Here is a 22,316-nt window from a genome sequence, read left to right as displayed (position 1 = left end):
CATTCGCGGTGTATCGTGCGTTCGTCGTGATTGTGCCAATTGATCGTCAATTGTCGGATTCGTCGTCAAACCGATACTCTTTACTCGCTGCGAAGTTTGTGAACCGACCCGACACAGTCCTATCTGTTTTCGCGTGTGTGCGTATAACCGGAGAAACATGTCGTTCCCCAAATCCGCCTAGTTGCTACGACGACCTGTGGTTCGAACGGTTTGATCGTCCCGACTCATTATAAAGGTCAGTGAACTCTGTGTTCCCGTTCCCGCCCACGGGTGCACGGCGGTTGTCATCAACGGCTCGACGCAATATCAGGTCAGACGGGGCTAGCGCCCGGCCGATGAACATATTTTTATTGTCATCGTTTTCTTAATTATTTATTTAATGACAAATCATTTTATTATTACAATTATATTGAAGCCTAACGCAGTTGCCACTTGCGTGTAAAAAGGCGAATATAGTTATTACCGACGAATCGTGGGTGCCAGGAGCGGACTGGCTTAGCGTGACACCGGGACAAATCCCGATAGACCATTATAATGATAGATTAAATGGCCCGATAATATTTTAGGAATTAAAAATATAGTTTTTAATAATATATAACGCATAAATAAGTTTATAGCTTATCTGCTCGTGTGATTTTAAGTAACTTAATAATCAATAATATCATAATTAATAGTATTATGAAGTGATCAAGACGTGTATTCCGATAAACCAGAGGTTCTTAAAGTGTGAGGCGCGACCCTCCGGGGGGCCGCGAAAACTTTATAGGGGGGAGGGGCAAGAAAATTTAAAAATCATCATTGCATTGGTAGGACAGAAAAAAAATTGTGAAATGTCCGTAATAATAAAAACAAGCCCACCCATCACATTAAAATTGGTCGATTAATTAAATAAATTTGTAATATTAATATCAATATTAGCCTATTTTTGTTGTTCGTTTTTTAATTTCTTGTTACTCTAAACATGACTATTAAGATTATTTTTATGAGAGGGGGGGCTCTGGTCTGGGGTTGAACAAAAGAGCTTAGCCTTTCGGGCTTGGCCTGAAAAGTTTGAGAACCTCTGCGATAAACTATTTTATATTTCGTTCAAACAAATTGTATACGAGCGAATAGCCTGTATAGGGATTTATTTATAAATTATAATTGTTATTGTTTATACTCGTAATAACTAAAAACCATGAGCGGAACTTGGAAATTTATTAGGAGGGAAATATATGGTCACATATCAATATATTATTGATAATGATTATATTACTTACTTCTAACTTATTCTAGGGGGTGGGGCAATAGCCTCCCCTCCCCAAGTTTATGCCTGTGCTAATAACAACGCCACCTCATACAGAGCGCTGATGCTTATCGCTGATAGCAAAAACAGAATTATTTTAAAATTGTATAAATATTAAAGTTTATTTTTCAAACTATAATTTAATAATAATGTTTTTAGCAAATACATTTTATGAGGGCATGCGGCAATGACCTTAGCGGTCACCGTCCAATATTCCAACTCCGAGTATTTGTATTTCCTACTATAAATAAATAAATGTATGATCGATGATCGGGGTTTTGGGATTCTCCGCGAACTATGTTTGTGTGCAGGTGTATAGCGACGATAACGATTAATCAATCAGTTAATAATTAGTCAGTTGGAGTTGGATTACAGAGTAGATACTGTTGTGTAGTGCACTATTCCAGTACCTATTATTCAAGTGTTTTGTTTTGGCGATTAAAAATGAACGAAAAAAACTTATTTAGTATTTTTAATATACCAAAAAAAATTATTCAGTCATACTCGTATTGTACAGTTGTTACTATTGAAAATAAAAGTAACCTAGACGATCCTCCAAGTTTTTTGGAAACTATGAAAGTAAGTGAATTAAATTAGGTACTTATTTGTAGGGCTACAGCCCCTTAATATTTTATACTTATTTGCGCCAATACATGTATGTATTAATAAAGCGACGCGATAATTCTCAAGCCCGTTCGGATAACTACGTCTTTCGGTTCGAAACACGTTTGGGTATACTACATCTCTAGAAAAATAACACGTTTAGGTACATAGTGTACATATGATGTTACTATGATACATTATTTTCTAAATCCACGAAACAAAATTTTTTTTATTAAAATCATAGATTTTGCTTTGAATATAGATTTTGGTATTTTAAAAAATATGTTTCGTCTAGCATTATACATACTTTTCCTGAATAATCTAACGTTGGAATGACTTTAATACTTTAACTGGGTAGTTATATAGTTCTTGGCGTATACATTTATTTGGCTTCACAATTTCACATTAAGATCAGTAGTTGCTTTTCGCTTTAAAAGTGACATCGCTGTTTACTTAGTGTTGACGTCCATAATAATTACAACGAATAAAACAATCTTATAAATATATTTCCGATTAAACATTTAAATATGAAACACTTTCTTTCACAGACCATCTCTTATAGACAGATAATCATTTTTATTTTTTTGAGATTGGCGATTAGCGTATGTACCTAACTATACACGAATGTGTTCTACATTTATAGGTAAAAATCATGCTATGTACCAAAACGTGCTGCGCCCGTCTTTCGGATGGCTGTGTACGAGTTGATTCCCGGGTATCTGTTTACCTACACTGATTCCCGGATCATAATAAATTTATTCAATATTTAGTCAAATATTCCTATATTATTTAGCCTATATTAGTGTAACCCAAGATACATCACGAAGAGGTTGGCTAACAAGTTTCTCAAAAATGTTGTTCTTTTTAGTTTTTTCATACTTTGAAATGCATTTAATTTTTATTTATTGTATTATATTATTATAATTTATTACTTACTAAAAAAATTTAGTAGTAAGGTAAAAATTTAAAACACCGTTTTTAAAAACTGATATCCGATAATGAGATTACCAGTATACTGTGCCACCTCTTCTCTGAAAAAATTTGCTCTTCTCAGTTTTTCATGGAATTTCTAGTTCCATTATTCCTGCATTTAATCTATGTATCCGACTGCACTTCTAACAGATCAGTCTATTGATACACAACAATAGGGAATCACCTCGCACATACCTATTAATGACCCGGGAATCAACTAATATATAAGGTAGGTTTCGGGTATCAACTCACTTACTGCGTTTCGGATTAGCATGTGTTCGGAATAACGAGACCCTACAGTTCCTACTGCAGCATCATTGATTAGTATTATACTATTATCATAATATAATTATAATTGTTATTATTCAAAGCTAGTAATGCATAAAAACAAAGGATATATGACATATTATTTTTCCTCGCTTGCCGAATTAATGTGGCCGTAACGACCAGTGATGCATATCACACGTCTAGCGATATTATTGTCTATGGTTCGGCGTCGTATTTGCGCCCTGTGACTGTTGATTGTTTGCGTTTTGTTAATTGTTATTCGAAGTGACTATTGGACAATGTATAGAGATAGTAAACAAACAATTTCAAAAATCTAGGTACCTGTTGCTTTGTGAAAAATGTGCCATATTTTCCAAATTTCATTAAAATATTTTATAATACATCATCGATGCGTTCATTCGCAACTAAATTTTTACCTACTTTCAAACATTGAATTTCCCTATTATTTATCAAATACACCAGTTGCTTGTAATCATGTGTTAATAGTCGGGCGAGTCACGACACAAATTTGTCCACACGGAGCACTGCTAGAATAAAATGATAGCAAGTCCTTATTTTTATAGGTATAATAGGTATATCTTAAAATCTTAAATCGTAATATACTCACTATGAAATATAAGTCGACTAATATATAAGCACAGACTTCTATACTATCTGTGTATATAAGTTATAGTTTGTGATATACTTTTATACATGTGTATTTGTACACTTAGTCATGATGACATTGATAATAAAAATAGTATGAGTGCTTGACCAATGACCATTAAGTAACTTATATAGATATATAAGAGTGTAGACTTGTCTCTTGTGAGTGAGAAGTCTATCTAGTATTTCAGTTGACAATCGGTGTTTTGCTTTTAATTATTATTCATGATTTTTGATTTCTATTACTAATGTATGATTTTACTCATGTTTTGTTTATTACCTGCATAGTTAGAATTTTTAATTTAACTTTGTGCTCACACTCTGTTATATACATTAGTGTTATTCAGGATCAGGAAGAATGGTTAACAAAAATTCAAAAGTTTTGAAAATAGACAAGCAACGGTGCTATACAAATTCCAAACCCAAAATTTTAGGTATCAATGATTTTATCGAAAGAAATAGTAAGCTTTGTATACCTATTTGCAGTGTTTGTATGAGGAAAAAATTAGGAGTGCCCATCTATACTTCTTGAAAATAAGATGGACTTTGTAGCCATATGTCCATCACAATTAAAGTTTCTCTATTTGTGTAGGAAATATTGTATCCGACTTTATGCAAGCTTTGCATATATTATCATTTAAATAATGTATCAATATAGTATTATATAAGTCAGTCAAGTATGTAGCTACTATTTGAGAAGATAAGTTTTCTGAGTCTAGAACTCTAGACCAATTGTGAATTAATATTTGTTATTCGTTGGGTCTTAAGATAGGAATCAATTGTCACTTGTATGTGGACAGTTCCACTCATAATTTTGTTTATTATGAAACATGTGACTTTATGATAAACTTTTTTTTTTAATTCCTGTAATATCAACTTAAGAAGAGAATTTTTGTATTAATTGTCCTAGCCTTAGGTATTAAAATTAAACATTTTATATATTTTGAAAACATATTAAAAAGTTAATATGTTTACTTTAGAACTAATGAATATTGTTTTCCATTTATTTATTTGATAAATTATTAAAAGTTATTGAATATAAAATGTAAATAATATTTTTACATTTGTAGTCAAATTTTGATAATATATTTGTCTTAATCTATATAATGTGTTATTGTCGTGCTATCGTGTTTTTTGTTTTTAATATTAAGTTGACATGATAATGTTAAGTCTCCTATTTCATGGATTTGTACTCATATATGTAAATTGTTTTCTAGTATAATTAAAAATATCTAATTGAAATTATTTATTTTTTTAGTAAAGAAAACAATTAGAGTGGGGTCTGATTATCAGGCTGATATTCCGGAGCTGTTGTCACACACAAGTACATACTGCCATGAATAATATTGTTATTTTATACATACCATATCGTTATTGTTATTTTATTATTTACAGAAAACAAGTGTAACCAGCGACGAAAATCATTATTAGTATGGTTACCAACCAAAAACATTGTAGATGTTGAATGTAATATTAATTCTTTTTTTTTTTTATTTTAAGAAAATATATTTGTAATTTATTTCTTACAGTAAATGACTACATATATTTTGCAAAAAAAAAACATGGCTATGATATTGAACAATCTTTGGGTTTGCTCTTATGGAATAATTACAACTTCGATAAATCTATTCAAGATTTACCAGTATTTTCACAAGTTCTAAATTGGTCGATAATTGACAAAAATAATTTTGAGGTCGCCTTCCAACAATTTGGAAAAAACTTTTTAGAAATTAAAAAAATAGTAATTTAAATATAATTAAAGTTATTTATTTAATTCTCACATTTTTTTAAATTAATTTTTTAGCTACCTGATAAATCGTTGAAAACTATAATTGGTTATTATTATCTACGAAAAAAAAAGAAAATTGCTTGGTATGTTATTGAAGTTCATAAATTGAATAACCTAACCGAACCATTTTGTGAAAATAGATTTGTCAATGAACAATCCAGTTCAGCTATGTCTACGCTCAATAATAAGGTAAATATAAGATTAATTATTAATTCAAAATTATCATACAATATAATTCAATAATTGTTATAAGTGATTAGTTAAATTAGATTCTATACTATAAATATAAGTATAAGATATTCATAGTTTATTTGTTTAGTATATATAATAGTAGAATATTATTTTCAATTTAATAAATTTAAATTAAATGTATACAATTATACAGTTGTAAGACTATTTAAAATTTAAATTGTTTATCTTTATTATTATTATTATTTTAACATTTAATAGGATATATATAATGTGGCACTCGATGGGAAATTTTAGGCTATTTATATGTTAGTGTTTATTTATTATTTATGTATTATTATTTTATATAAGTACATTTTTTAAGAGTCATATTGGACTTCAGTATAGATGAATTAAATGAAGATAAGAGTTAGTTGTTTAGTGTTTTTAGTGTGATTTAAACATTATAACCTTTTATTCAAAACGATACGTAGGAGTTTAATTGATGGTTATAGTGAAATTTATTGTTACATTTGAATAGAGATTATTTCTTTCTCTTCTGGAAAAAGTTCATTCGAGAGGATTTTTTGTCATTCATCTTAATTTTCCAGTTTTTCCAAGACTCAAGACTTTAATTAAATCTTTTTAAAAAGTTTTTTAAATTTTTAACCTAACCTACAGTTTTATTTATTTTTAATTTTAAATTGTATGACAAAAATCTGCCTTATTATTAAGCAAATATTGCAATTTCATCAACAAATGTGACGAGGAGAGTTTAATCTAATGTAGGTATATCTGCATTGTAGATATTATAGAGAATATAGATGATAGGTAACTATACTAAATAATTTCATTTTTAATATTTATTTATTTATTTTTTTGTTTTTGACATTCTGAAGTACTGAATAATACCAGTTAGTGAGATAAGTATTTAAAATAGAAGCTTGTTGCGATTAAAAGCCTAAGATATAATATTATGTAGAGAAATTTATTGTGATCAAATTTTTTTAGTTTAGATAAACAATGAAATTGTATCTATGACTATATGGATTTGACATTTAATGAAACAATTCAGATGGAATTCACGTTTTGATTTTGGTTATATATTATGCCGATTTAGTGATCATAATAATAAAAGCTGAATAACTGAATGCCTTCATTTAGAAGGGAAATAAGAAAAAAGGATCATAGAACTATAGATATAATTGAGGAACAGAATTTATTTTTAAATAAATATTTTTATTTGTTTGTCATCTGGTCAAGTCTAGTTGCTTTTTTTAGCTGAATCTTGTTAATTTCTTACACAATTTTGACAGGAGAAATCGGTTTGTTTAGAAGAGACATAGGTAAAGTTGAAGACAACAATGAATCTCAATAAATTGGCATGATATGATGTAGGATTTAAGGTTGGATGGTAAGAGAAAATTGAGGAATTTAAATTGATAAAGTCACTGTTATAGAATAGATAATTTAATAATAAACAAAATTAAAATTACTCATTCACATTTAACAAATGACTGACAACAAGTGTATTTTGTTTCTAAAGAGTATTTTATTGATCTACTTTATAAGTTATTCAATATAGATATTCAATAATATTGATGAGAGTGGAAAACCTAATTTATAAGTGGAAATAAGTCTTTTCCATTTATAGCTGTTTATTTTTCTAGTACTCTTTTATACTTAGTTGCATGAAAAAAATTATTTAATAAATCGACCATGGACCATAATTTATGTTTAAAGGATCATTAGCTCAGTATTGATTTATTAAATAAGTAGTAACTGTTCATGCACTGGTGTTATTATAGCTGATAAATATTATATTATTCTTTCATCTCTGTGATTATTGTTTTATATCTAGAAAGTACCTTTACATTGTAATTTTTTAAATGTCTTTTCTAAATCTTTGAACACAATACACATTCCTTTCCGAATTTATCATTTTTTTTACTACTTATGTTAGTTTCTCAAATAAAAATAACTTATATTATCAAATTGAAATAATAAATATTCAAATTATCTTGCAATGCTTTACATTTTTTAGTAAAATAATATACATGAAATAAATTAATCAAGTACATATTTTAATATTGAGCTTTATAGTTAAACTTTTATTGAAAACTGCTGTACAATTGTAGATTAAATATTTCATTAAAGAATTTCACTCTACATCAACGTTTGTTATGGGTACATATTTTTAAAAATATTTTCAATTTTTGTGTTTTGGAACAAATTTTTATATAATAACTGTACATAAAATTATAAAATAAAATTAAAACATTTGAGTGTATTTGTAATATCCAAAATTTATAATTTTATTTATTTAGATTTATGATTGATGAAAAACCATTTACTGCATGTAATTGCTTATAAAAATATGAACATGTATTAAATACAAACACAAGTTTTGCCTAAATATGACGTCACGAAACAGTACATTTTACTGTAACACCCTCATAATTAATATTAATTGTATTATTGATATATAATGATATGTTTTCATCTAAACATAAGTGCATTTTTATTTTCATGTATTTCAAGGATCCACAACCACTATGCCCATTTTGTGGATTTTCTTATATTAGCTTTCATCAAACCCAAGATGCAATGTGTGAACAATGTTTTACATATTTCAGGTATGAAATTAATTGTGAATACTTAAAATAGTATATTGTTGATTATTAATTATTATTAATATTTTTAAATTACATATTGGTGATTTGATTTATTTTACACAATCAGTAAGATCAATGAACGTAATAGACCATATTTATATCTACCATGTCCAGACGATATTCATTTGAAATTTGCTCATTTATCACCACAAGAAATGTTAGATAATCAAAATTATCTTCAGTCTATTGCGTCTATATCGAATGGTCAAGGAGAAACTGATTTATTAGCAATAAACAATGAGGTTGTATTATTAAAATAAATAATTAAACCTATGTGATATATAACTTTGTTATTCTTAATGACAGATACAGTCCAACAATCAAGCTATAATGACCAGAAGTTTATACAAGAAGCTTATATTAGATAAAACTGATTATAGAAACCGTGAACCCATGAAGAATTGCATTTTTCCTTCTTGTACTAATAATAGATGTTTGCGTGCAATTCAAGATACATTTAAGGGAAGATTAACCATAATAAGAACAAATTTTAAGAAATTATGAAGAAATACATATAAAATTATTATTAATTAAAAAAATAAATTGTACTGAAATATAAAGTAATTGTTGTACCATTATACATATTTTATAAACTGTAACAAAATTGTTTAATACCTAATCTTTGAATACAATTTCAATAGCAATGATTATTATTTATTAGGTTAATGCCTTTTATTTAGAAGTAAAAATAAATTAGTAGAATATAGGTACCTAGTATAATAAAACATACCTAAAAAATTAAAATTTATATATTTTTGTATGTATGATTTAAGTATTTTACGCATATTCAACATTTATGACTGAAACCATTTAAATTATTTAGATAATTGTGAACTTTTTTATTAAGTTTATTTACTATATTTGGAAATTGTTGATGCATTTCAATCATACTACTTATGATATAAAACCAAATTATGAAATCATTCTTGAAATATACTAGGTGATTCTTTTATTTAAATAACAAAGATTATTTTAAAATCTATTAATGTTTTTGAAAACATTTTTCTGAATGACATATATTTACTACATTTGAATGTATTAAAATAATAATGGAAAAATCAATACCACGAGGGCTGTTTAAAAAAGTAATGATAATAGCGGTTCTGATGGAATTTTTGTAATAAAATGTGGTAAATTTGCAAATAATCATGTAGCTCTGAGGTTTTCAAGCTATACATTACTTGTTATTATCGTGGGAGCCCCTATCTGCAATAAATAATGTAGAATTGTTATTGTATGGGAATAATTTAAACAGTTTTCAAAATCATATAGTTGTGAACCAAAAAAAGTTGATAACTCTTTGTGTAGCTCATGCTTTTAACAATTTACATACTTATTTTCAAGTCTATCATGTAGTAATTCCGCGTCATGTGTGTTACATATTCACTTATCATTTTCAACATGAGTAAAAAATTACAGTAACATTGTAGCGTAAAATTTGGGAACGACTGAAAAGACTTATGAATTATTAACTATAGTTTATGGTGAATATGCTACGAACTAGGTAACTTTTAACAAGTGATATTAAGTATTCAAGGATAGCATGGACCAGCTTAGGTAGAGATCTTCAACATCTCGCATTAAGTTTGTAAAGACTACAGCTGCTGCTATCATTAGTGAAAAATAACAAATTACAGTTAGACAGCACGCCCATGGTTCAACATTTCAGTAAGTAATGTAGTTTTTAATTTGGCCACACGAAGCTTGTCTTGTAAGTGGGTGCCTTGTCAACTCATACCAGAATAAATGCAATGTGTTTCTGCTACATTGCAACTGTAACCTCAAGTTAGAGGATTAAATATTATTTAAATTGACAAATTTATTACCAATTCAACTAGTTGATAATTTTTAATTAAAATTAAATAGGTATTCTTTTGCAAATTTTTAATTTTATTAGTCAATACAAATTAGATTAAGCATTTAATTTTTTAGCAATCTTCTTTCTCATTAAATCAGTTTTTGTTGGCTTTTGTTTCTAAAATAAACAGAAAAAAATGTAATTAATGAAACATAATTATTTAACATTGTATATTCTTAAAATGCAACTTTAATCATAAATATGTAGAACAACTTAGACATAGTGGCAAACAAAGGAAAGCAGAAAGATATGTTGGCAAAACATGTATGGTGGGGTTGAGAACATGTAATTGAAGACGTCACCAAATAGGTACCTGAGAGCAAAGAATTACGCCCTGTAGAAGATAGCGATAGATGGACAGAATCAAAAAGAACTATTATGTTGAATATACTTAATGGTAAAGGTAATTATAGACACAAAAAAAATGGTGAGGAGTAGTGGTATACTATTACCATAAAGTAAGAATCACTTTATATACTTAATGATTATGAACAATTGAAAATTATGTTTCTACTTATACTCTATTTAAAATAAGAAAACACCAGAAGGTGGACATAAAAATGTTATTAATGGGGCGAATGGGCATATATCCTCACTACTATCAACCAGCAATTATCAGTAGAGGTCTAAAAACATACAAAATGTAGTTGTCTGTGCACCAAATTTATATACTATTATTTTGAATAGAGTAAAGTATGAATAAACAAAGAATAAAATGCATATGGGTTATAACCTATGTATATTTACTATAGAAAATAAGGTCATTAATGTTATTGTTACTGATAAGTGGTATTTTTTTATCATCTGTAAGATGTACTCAATCATTGGATGAAGAAGAGGAACAAGAATGAATTAAACCCTCATTACCATGATTCCACAAGCACGGATGTATTATAATGAATTGAGGCGATTTATTAAAAACAGTGATAAATTTTTCGAAGCTTTAAATAAAGTAGAACGATTCACTGCAAATGCTGCGAGCAACAGCGATACTCAAACAAAAATAAATACCTTTTTTAAATAATTTATACATACCTTTTTAAAATTATAAATAATACATGAATAGTAAATATTTTTTATACATATTATAATAATACGGTATATAGGAATTAATATATTGTACTGTTTTAAAAAAATACCTTTGTATTTTGTAATGTTATTTGGATAACTCAAATTTTTTTTCCTGTCCCTTCAACTTAAGCAAGTTTGACTGTGTATACTTAATAAGCATAATTTTATAATTTGAATTTCATAAATAAATTCTTACCTTTTTTTGTGTTTTTGGTTTCGTTATTTCTCCTTGGAAGTTTTGACTACTTCTACTAACAATAGGTTTGGTTCTTTTAAATAGTGATGATTTTTTGTCAAACACCTTGTTTGTATTTTTTTTGTTTCAATCCTTTTAATGCGAATTTCTCTATTTTGAACCTTTTTCCCTTGGATTTGCATAGCTAATTCAACAGATTCTTTACTCTGTAATAAAAACACATAAGTTAAATATTACAAAGTTAAATTTGCTTGTTTTTTAATTAAAAATAACTTTTTGTATAATAGTACCAATTTTCAAATTTACAGGGATATGTAGTTTATTTTTAAATTGAAATAATAAAATTTAGATAATTAAACATAATACATATTTTAGTTCTAAAAAAACTATAACAAACTAAAAAAATGTATACTCACTTCAAAATCTACATATCCAAAACCTTTGCTCACACCTGTTGCATTATCACGGACAATACGCACAGCTGATATTGATCCACAATCTTTAAAATAGTCCCATATTTCATCTTCCTGAATACCTGCGAAAAAGTAAATATTTTTACATCTAAATATATTATACAATAACAATATTGCTCAACAACAATTACCATTTTGTCAATACATTTTTAAAACGCTTATTAAAATATTTAAAATTTTATAAATTATATTGATGTATTTTTATTTATAATTATTGGTTCAAGCAATTATAAACTTCAAAACCTGTATGTATCAACAGTGGCAGAATTACAGTAAAACTTGCTTAATACGCTCTTCAAGAGACTATCTCATAAGAGTATTTGTCTTAATCAGATAAGTGTCATATTATGTGATTATAGTAAATGTCTAGGGTAAGGACTACCTAGGACTAAATCGTCTCAGGCGAGTTTTATTAATGTTTATTGAGGCCTTATTATATCTGTAACCCAATTTACAAAATATTGGGCTTTTAATTTGTATACAAAATAATTATGCATGGTAAATTAATATTTTCTTGAATTATATATTAAACAATAATATTATAATTACAATAAAAATAATTTTTTTCTGGTCCAATCTTAAGTAAACAACAATAATAATAAATTTAATTTTTAATTAACTTAAGTTCTGCATTTGCTACAGTAACTAGTAATGTAAGTGATTAATGAACAAATAAAATACCATTATCAAATCAGGAAACTCAGGATTAAATTATTATTTTCAATTATCAGTAATTTACTTATATCAAAAACCCTGTAACAAGATTACCCACGGTCAGAAACAAACAACAATTTTAATAATTCAGTCATAAAATACAACTAATTAAATCATTTACTTCACTAAGACCTAATCTTGTTTTTGATTATGTGACAACCGTGTCAATATAATAATACACAATTATACACATATACTAATACTATATTATATAATTTCAATATTAAATACCTTAACTACTTTAACTGTTACAATAATGTACTGTATCTTATATTCCTATAAAAACTAAAATTTGGTAACTTAATTTTTTTTTAATATTTAAATAGTAATAGTCTTTACTCATATGTAGTTCCACCTCTGGATATCGATTATCAATGTTGAAAATTTATTTTGTAGAAAAAAATAATTAAAAATTTTAATTTAATAACACTCACTATAAGGTAGATTTCCAATAAATATTCCTTTTTTCATATTTTGCTTATGACCTGTATTTAAAGCCATGTCTACTCTTATTGTATGTCCTTCAAACTGTGTGGCATTTAAAACCAATGCTTTTTGTGCCTGTTCGATAGTTTTGAAACGTACATATACATTAGCAGTATCTCTCTGCGGATGAAAATCTCCTTTCATTATAGATACACGTTTAGGTATATCAAGATTTTTGACAGCTACACTTCTTAATCTAGTAGTTTCTACTTCTCCAAACTGCTTAAATAAATTTTTTACAGCAGTCATTTTAACATTAACTGGAACATTTCCAACAAACACAGTTCTCGACTCTTTTTCAGTATAATCCTCAGAAGATTTTATATCTCTATTAACAGAATTATTACAAACATATATTATTATAAACATTATACTATAATTTTTAATTATAAAATACTTACAATGAGTTAGTCGTAGAGAATTTTTTATCAATTTTCTTAGTTTTATCATTAGGCTTAGTTGAATTGTCTTTCGATTTTTTGTCTTTTTTTTTTTAATTGTTTTTTCAAAACTTTTGGATTCATTAACTTCTGAATTTGTTTCTTCATTGATTTGATTTGTTTTATTGGTTTCTGCAATTTTTTCTGGTTTAATATTAACAACTCTAATTTGTGGAGAAACTACAGAACTATTATCAATTTTCTTTTTTTTATAATTAAGTTTATTTGAATTATCTTTCAATTTTTTATTTTTGTTTTTTTTTATTTTTTTTTCAAAATTTGTAGATGCAATAACTCCTGAATTTGTGTCTTCATTAATTTGATTTGTTTTATTGGTTTCTAAATTTTTTTCTGGTTTTATATCAACAGTTTCAATTTGTGGAGAAACTAAAGAAATTTTAATATTTTTTTTAATTTTTTTTATTGATTGTTCATTTGAATTCTTGGATTTTCTCTTCTTGGATTTTTCTGCATTTTCATTTTTAGATAAATCATTCAAATTTGTATCTGATTGGAGTTGACATTCAATATTCTCTTTCGCCTTTTTATCTAAAGCATATAATATAATTATACATAAATTAAAGTTATAATATAATCTTTAAAGGATTGTATTGATATTAAATATTATAAATTAAAATTTGCACCTTGATACTTTATAGAATATATTTAAATTAATTAATTAATGATCTTATGTACTTATAACATAGTATGGTACTCCTCTTGTATGATACTAACTAAAATTTATTTCATATTATAATATACACTACCTATAAATTAATTATAAATTTATTCAACCATAAAACAATTAGGTGATAATAGGAAGAATATTCATAATTATTTACTTATTAATTTTGCCATGTTTATTTTATGCTTGTCTATCTCTCAGATATGTTATCACCAATGTATCTTTAATTATATAGACCCAGTTAAATTCTTTTATGTTATATTTGTAAATTTAACAAATAGTTAGTAATTGAATTATAAATAATAAAAATAATTTATAATGTTTATAATTATAAATTATAAAGTAAACGACTAGGAATAATACATTAACTGACTTCATTATTCTTCTTGCAATTGGTAATCCAAAATATTTTATGTCTTTCATGTATTTATGCCATAAGTGTTTAAAAAGTGCTAATTTTTTAAGAAATCTATGCTTAGTAAATTTATGTTTTTACGTCAATTTATCATTTTATTGATAAAAACAAATAATGATCTTTGTCATATTAGACTTATAATTTACTGTAGGTAATATAATTCTGGTAGGCAGTATGCAGTATATGAGACAAGTAGACCATAATATAATTGAAAATTAATATTTAGGGCTCGGAAGTTGATGACCTTAAAAACATTAAAAAATGACCTAAAAAAAAATGCAAATATGAAATATAAATAATATGTTCTTAAAAATTAAATAAAATATTACAAAATATAGTTGACGTAGACAAGCACTAACCGACGTTTTAATTTTAGGTATTTCGAAAATACTACAAAAAAATAATAAAATTTAGGTACAATAATATGCACTAAACACGACAACGGCGATTGCAATTGGTATGGTAAAATCGAATGTAGGTACTAATCTTGGTTCGTGGTAATTTTAAAGTTTTAAGTAAGTTATTGGCATAAATGCATAATGGTTGACAAGAAACAATAAGAAGTAAACTAATGTGAAATCAGTAAAAATGACTAAAAATGACTTAGAAAGTTGTAAACACCAAAAAATGCAAAATTAAAATTAGTTATTCAGATTCTTATGCTAATATGTTTTCATTGTGGCCAGGAAAGCATCGTCCAAAAAGTTCCAAAATAAAATGCAAAATGCATCAACTTCCGAGCCTTATTAATATTCATTACTTTAAATAATATACACATATATAAGGTCCTACCTTTTTTAGTTTTCTTTTTATTTCCATTTGATGCTATCAAATCGCACAATGCTCCAACTTTGTACTCATTATCCATGATATATCTGTAAAATTAAAACGCGTACTTGATAAGATACTAATAACTAAAACAAATTATTATTTTTTCGTTCAAAATTAAATGTATTCAACAATTAATATTTAATGAACAAAAAAAAAAAATTAAAACTAAATATTCTAATTTCCGAGTACTTACGATTAATGGACAACTGTGGATTGACACGAAAAATAATATGATGTCAAACGAAATTATTATTTGATTAAATTACTATTCAAAATAATGTACTCTTCAAATTAAATATAGAAAATTCGAAACTATAGTCTACAGTCTATAGATTACAGATCATTAAAAGTATAAAATAATGAATGATATTCAAATATTTTACTATCAAATTGTATTGTCACGTGCTTGTAGCATTTTCTAAACGAAAATTGTTATCATAATATTATTGTTGTTAGCGTTATCACTATAAAACACAGAATAATACACGGTTATGTTTATGGGTTTGGTATCAATTATCATTTTTAATTCGAAAAAATATACAGTGAAACCTCCGAATAGCGGACAAACATTTCGGTGACAGTGTCCGCTGTTTTAAGGGAATACAATATGTTTGAAATGCATGTAGGGTAAATGTTTGAAATGGGAACATTGGTTAAATTAGTGAATTCGTTTTTTTTAATAATGTAGATACCTAGGTACCCAATGACAAATTATATAGATTAGATTGTACTTGAAAATGTTGATCATTAATGTCTAGTTTAATTCATACGTAAATAAAACAAATTGACCAAGTACATATTTACACAAATATTCAATTCTGTGTAAAAAAAAATAGTTTTCTTGATTCTTGGTCTGTTAGTAATTTTTCCGTCTTTGTACAATCTCACGAATAAGTTCATTTTCTAAGGTTGCAGGCTTACAGTATAAGAAAAAATAGAACTGTTTTCTATATATTAATATATTAAATGTGTTTTACTATATTTCTAGTATTGATTTTCCTATTAAAATTTACAAGTGCCCCGCTTTGAATAAAAGTATAAAACAATAATTATGGTGACGTTAAGTAAGTACATTATAGATGAAAATAATAAATATAAAATTTAAAATTACCCACATTCATAAATAATAAAATATTTAATAATACTATTCAAGAATCTGGATTTTAAATTCTAAAATACTCGATTGCTTAATAAGTAGGTACTGTCGGTACGTTTATTAAATACATATTTGATATAAATCGTATTTTAAAGTTTCACCTCCATAAGATAAAGTACTTATTGTCGTAGTTAATATTAATTATATTGTATAAGAGTAATAACTAATAAGTAAGTACCTATTGTTATTATGCACCTATCTACAATCAAAGCATAAAATAAATATAAACTTAGAAAGGTAGGTAGGTATCTTAAACATGTGAACCGTAACATAGTTTTTATTGTTCTCATATAAATAGTACCTACCCACTACCAATACGTACATGGCTAGAACTTAGTTAATTACTGCTGAAATGATTATTTACTAATAGAATGTGATTTAAATATTAACCTACATAACATCTTAATTAATTTATCATAGTATTTCTATTTTATAATTAATATAGCCATATACTTAGGTATAATGATTAAATAATACGCGCACGTTGCAATCTAACTGTAATATTATTTATCGCAAAAAGGTATAGGTAGGTAGGTAGGTATCTTGGTACCTATATTTAATTTAAATATGATAAAGAGGGCGAACTGGTATCTATACTTCAATACTTGTAGATATTAATAAAACCTTGAATGCGTAATTCCAAATAATACAATTAGTGGTTCTCAAATTTCAACTTAGAGCGATAAATAAAATAAAATAATTATGGTTAAAAGTATAGGTAACCAGATAGCTGATACATTTTTTATAAAATCGATTTATATACTAATATATTTATCGAAAATAGGTATGTATCATACTATTCATACTGCCATATTAACAATTTAATCGTTTATTAAATTGGTTTCACTATTATAAGGTAAGTACTTATAATAGTCGATATTATACTAAAAAAACGCTTGCCAAGTCAGAGATCGGCATGTAAACTTTCTTGATTTAAAATTTTTAGAAATGTATTAATTGTATGCAATATGGATGTATAATGTATTTTATTTTCATTTTCATTAAGTGAGATAGATCTCTGAAACCGGAGAGCGAATTTTGAGAACTTTATCTTTTATAGTTGATTCACAACAGAGCTTAAAAAAAATTAAAACACATTTTATTGGGCGTTTTTTTATGTTTTTCTGGTTTATAGCTTTGTAGTGAGTTAATGATTGAAGTTAAGGTTCTGAAAATCTTCACAGCACTTGTCTTAGCCACTGTGAATCTAACAAGACCCCAAATAACAAAATCCGTTCAACAGTTTCAGTAATCTACCACGTTAAATGAAAATCTAGCAAAAAATAACCATTTTTTTAACTAACTGAAATTATAGCAAAACCAATTTTATTACTTATTAGCAAGGTTTGGTACTTATAGCATTTGCATATTTTTTTTTATTTATTGTAAAATTTAGCAGAGTGCGAAATAAATGCATTTCTTAATGCTGTGATACCAAATCTAAAATTTAAATGTGCATATCTACTTTTGCATATTTCATAGATTTTGTTGAAAAGTGCTATTATTAATGCAAATTTTTAATTTTTTATGCATATTCTAGGGTTTTCAAGTGCATATTTTAGCGCTTATTATTGTGTTTTTAAGTGCTATAAGTCTCGAACTCTGCTTATCTGAATATATTTGTATTGTTATTAATAATTAAGGTTCGGATTTGAAGTCTTTTTTAATAATAATAATAATAATAGAAAAATAATTTTTGTATAAAAATATGTGTTATTTTATATTTAAAACGATAGATGAACTTTTTTTACTTATAAATGCATTTTTTTGTGTTAAATTTTCAATTGTTTTGATAGTTTTGTACACCACATACATGTTAACGGTACAAATCGATAAGATTCTTTGAATACGGTGCACTGTCGTTTGTCAATTATTTTTAATGGATTTTATTATCGGCGATATTTATCGATATCGCTAAATACTTAATCGAGTATCTACATAATATGTAAAAAGACTATTAATTAATTTTTTAATAAATTTTGTAATTGCTTTTTTTACTAATTATATTGCCTTTAAATTGAACCCTTATTAATAATGAATTCTTTACTATACATGCAACTATTTTTAAAAAGATTTTATTAATTTTATAAGAAAAAAAAATGCATTTTACACACTAAAAAAAACTTAGTATTTTAACCTAATGTGAAAATTTAATGAAGATCCTTGTGCCATTTTTCAAAACATTTACCAGGGCATATAGATTCACCAAAACTTTTGCATTTACAATATGACGTTTTATTAGGTTTACTTTGGACAATTTTGATTAGGTGCCTATTCGAATTTCGAATAACATTTATTAAAGATATTAGTTCATAATACAATAAAGTAGTACAAAGTCACAGTCACGTAATACAGAGGACTCATTTCAGTTTTTATCCCAGATAAATTTTTTTAAGCAGGCCACTTACTTCATTTAAGCCATAAAAAAATTCCATTCGTATTTTGTTATAACCATTATAGTTAAAAAACGAAAAATTGTAGGTAAATATTTAAAAAAAATTAGCAAGATTATCATTTCCCATAGATACGTGATTACAATATAATTATCACGATAAATATATTTTTAAACTTTTTTGAGCTTTTTGTTAAGGTTTGAAATGTACGTTTTACTTTTTAATTTTTTCAATAAATGACGTCAATAAAAACGCTAATTACTAAAAAGCTCAAAATGTAATACAAAGTTCCTCATAAGTTGTTTATATAGAATAGTTTAGCGTAAATTTACAATATTTTGTAAACGTATTAATAAAATATATGTGTATGATTTTTCGCATAAGCGTTGGAAATTCAAAGTTTGACTTTTTTTAATCACGAAAAATTGACAATTATTTTGTAGTTATAATAATGTATGAAGTGTTCAATTTTTATATACAAGATAGATTTAACACAAGGTTCCTTATAAAAAGTTTTAGTTATTTTGTTATAATTCAAAAATTTTTTTTTGAGTACCTAGGTACCTACATAGCTATTTGAAACTTTTTCTTACCTATATTATTATATTTTGTACATACAATGACATTCGTACCACAAATTCTGTGATGGTATTACTAATAGTAAATTAAATTACTATAATAGATAAATAAATATTAAGTAATAAAAATTAAAATATACTTAGTATTTGGTAATATTAGACTGACAGATTGTCTCCGCTCAGAATAATTTTTCGTATGCTGCAGTGATACATCATTTAACTCAGATTTAATATACTCAAATACTCAATACCCATTATAATGACCAATTCGATATCTACTGTATAGTTGAGCGGTACCCTTTTACCTACTTTTATTGTATTGGACATCATAATTCATGTATCATTAAGGTGACTTTTTTGTGATTATTGTTTAAGGAGCAAAATATAGCCAACTTCTAATGTCTTCGTCGCCGCTTGCGCAGACCATTGCTTGAACCATTATTCATTAGTGTATCTATGTTGTTAATATTTAGCCATTTAGGTAATAGTAACAATAACAGCCATGCCAGTTAAAGTTATAACATTTTTAAGCGTTAATGGCATATGTCACGTACACTGTATAACAAGGGTTAGCCCACGGAGGGAAAATAACCGGACCGCTAAATATATTTTTTTGAAAGCTAGTTTTCCGCACATAATAGATATTTTTATGATTATATATTTGGAGATTTAAAAGAATAAAATATATCGTTCAAGATTAACTGATATTCACCTTGAAAACATTCTGCGCATTAGTTACGTTCTTCGAGAGAATCTTACTTAGACCAGTTAGACGTAAATAACTATAAATGATTTAACCATTTGTTCGTTATCATGTATAAAATAATTAACTTATAATAAGTAAGACTGGTATTAAAAACTAAGAAAACGCACTAATAAAAAATGCATCGATCGCTCAACATTTAAAAATAATGCACTTATAAAATTAACTAAGAACTAAAATTACAACAATATTATAGTAATAGTTATGATTTTATGAAGATATTCAGGTATAGAAAATCTTTAGGATTTAAGTAAGTTAATATGCATTGTGTACATAACAATAATATATTATTTCAATTTTCAATTATTTAGTATGATAATTTGGCGATGTATGCCTATGATAAATAGTAGATATCATTTTAAAACATTCAATTTAATAATATTTAACTTAATAATCGCACCTATAGCAATAGCTAAATAAATGGATAGGTACTAGATAGACACTTAGTTATAATTTATAATGTGCATAATATAATTTATCTTAATTTGATTTAAAATGTATTTTATTTACACATATTATGTATCAATTAATTAAGTACCTATTTTAAGTATACCTAGTTTATTAGTACCTATTTATGATAAACTATTAAATGAGCAAACACATATTAATGAACAAGTTGGTAATAAAAATGATAGTTTAAACCATTCTGAAAATTTAAGTAAGCTAATAAATACCATAACTTTTATTAGGACTCAATTTATGATTATATATTTATATAGAACCTAAATACTAAGTACCTAGGTAATATAAAACTAATAAACTTATAAATATGGATTATGTTAATATAATAGTAACATGATACAGTAAGTATATTTGTAGTACTGCGTGTCTGCGTGATTCATTAAGTATATAGTAGAACCTCTATTAACCGTCAGTTTCGGAATCAGAGCTTTGATGGATAATCAAAAATACGGTTAAGCGAGCAACAAATATTTTTTTAAACATATAAATACACATTATTTATTATTTTTCAATAATTATGACATGCATATTGATATAGTTAGATGCTATTACTTACTGGTACATTATTATTATTTTTTTAATTAATTAATTATTTTTTTCGTTTTTTTAAATTGCTTTTAAACTTAAGATATTTGCACAAAAAGAGACGAAAACTGTGCACGTGTACTAACTGACTTTTCAATAAAAAGATACGTCCACAATCGCAATATACTGTTTATACATATATGTAGTATGTACATACCTATCACCTATCACTTATCTAGTAGCTATTGTCGGAAAGTTTCAGATAAACCTGCTCATAGTGCTCATACAGAAGAGGATAAGATTTTATTGTAACGCGCATTTTGTTCGTCGTCTGGCGGTTAACAGAAAAATACAGTTAATCGGGTGACGGATAATCGAGGTTCTACTGTATTTAAATTTGAATTTTTACAGTTTTTCCAGAAAGTAGTTTAGAATGTGTTTGAAAAAAAATGTATGCATAAATAATATCTTTCCTATTTTTTTTGTTGAATTTCTCTTATTTTTTTTTCAATATTATGTTACATGGAAATTCAAAAATTAATTTTTCAAATGATAAAATGAGTTTAATTTCTTCAAACGGAGACATCTGTACGCTTGCTGTTTTTTTGACGATTTTTTTAAATGTTTATTCCTTAAAAAAAAAAAGAACAATATCAAAACAATTCTAATTACATAGATAAAAGTGGTTTCTATCTGATGTTCTGATTTATTTTGAAAAAAAAAATAGTACCTACTAATAAACTATACGACCTACTAAATACAATTATATTTTATCTAAAAATGTACCTAATGATTTTTAATTTTTATACCTATTGCTGAGCATAAGTGTTTAACGATAAGAAAGA

General features: G+C 26.2%; 2 protein-coding genes across 2 annotated transcripts in view; one reads left to right on the top strand and one right to left on the bottom strand.

The window, feature by feature from the left end:
• Positions 1-4,151: 4,151 nt before the first annotated feature.
• On the top strand, positions 4,152-8,929 carry LOC113557930 (REST corepressor spr-1-like). The gene is made up of 8 exons (XM_026963467.1): positions 4,152-4,254; positions 5,052-5,117; positions 5,189-5,260; positions 5,323-5,534; positions 5,598-5,771; positions 8,292-8,386; positions 8,493-8,667; positions 8,732-8,929. The coding sequence occupies exons 1-8, from the start codon at positions 4,152-4,154 to the stop codon at positions 8,927-8,929; spliced, it is 1,095 nt and encodes a 364-aa protein (XP_026819268.1).
• Positions 8,930-10,322: 1,393 nt separating this feature from the next.
• The window catches only part of LOC113559461 (RNA-binding protein 34-like), a 15,260-nt gene continuing 3,266 nt past the window's right edge, over positions 10,323-22,316 (bottom strand). Inside the window, 8 exon segments of the mRNA XM_026965308.2 lie at positions 10,323-10,400; positions 11,551-11,678; positions 11,681-11,756; positions 11,967-12,085; positions 13,172-13,551; positions 13,625-13,718; positions 13,925-14,212; positions 15,556-15,638. Of these exon segments, the coding sequence (XP_026821109.1) occupies positions 10,338-10,400; positions 11,551-11,678; positions 11,681-11,756; positions 11,967-12,085; positions 13,172-13,551; positions 13,625-13,718; positions 13,925-14,212; positions 15,556-15,638 (1,231 nt within the window). The 3' untranslated portion in view covers positions 10,323-10,337.

The sequence above is a fragment of the Rhopalosiphum maidis genome, chromosome 3, assembly GCF_003676215.2.
Source record: "Rhopalosiphum maidis isolate BTI-1 chromosome 3, ASM367621v3, whole genome shotgun sequence".
Lineage (NCBI taxonomy): Eukaryota > Metazoa > Arthropoda > Insecta > Hemiptera > Aphididae > Rhopalosiphum > Rhopalosiphum maidis.
This window is presented reverse-complemented; position numbering and strand designations above follow the sequence as displayed.

Excerpts from the sequence above, each read along its gene's own strand:
- LOC113557930 (XM_026963467.1), top strand. The coding sequence starts at position 4,152 with ATGGTTAACAAAAATTCAAAAGTTTTGAAAATAGACAAGCAACGGTGC. Across the intron at positions 5,118-5,188 it reads GGAGCTGTTGTCACACACAA|AAAACAAGTGTAACCAGCGA; the intron begins GTACATACTGCC and ends TATTATTTACAG. Across the intron at positions 5,535-5,597 it reads TTTTAGAAATTAAAAAAATA|CTACCTGATAAATCGTTGAA; the intron begins GTAATTTAAATA and ends TTAATTTTTTAG.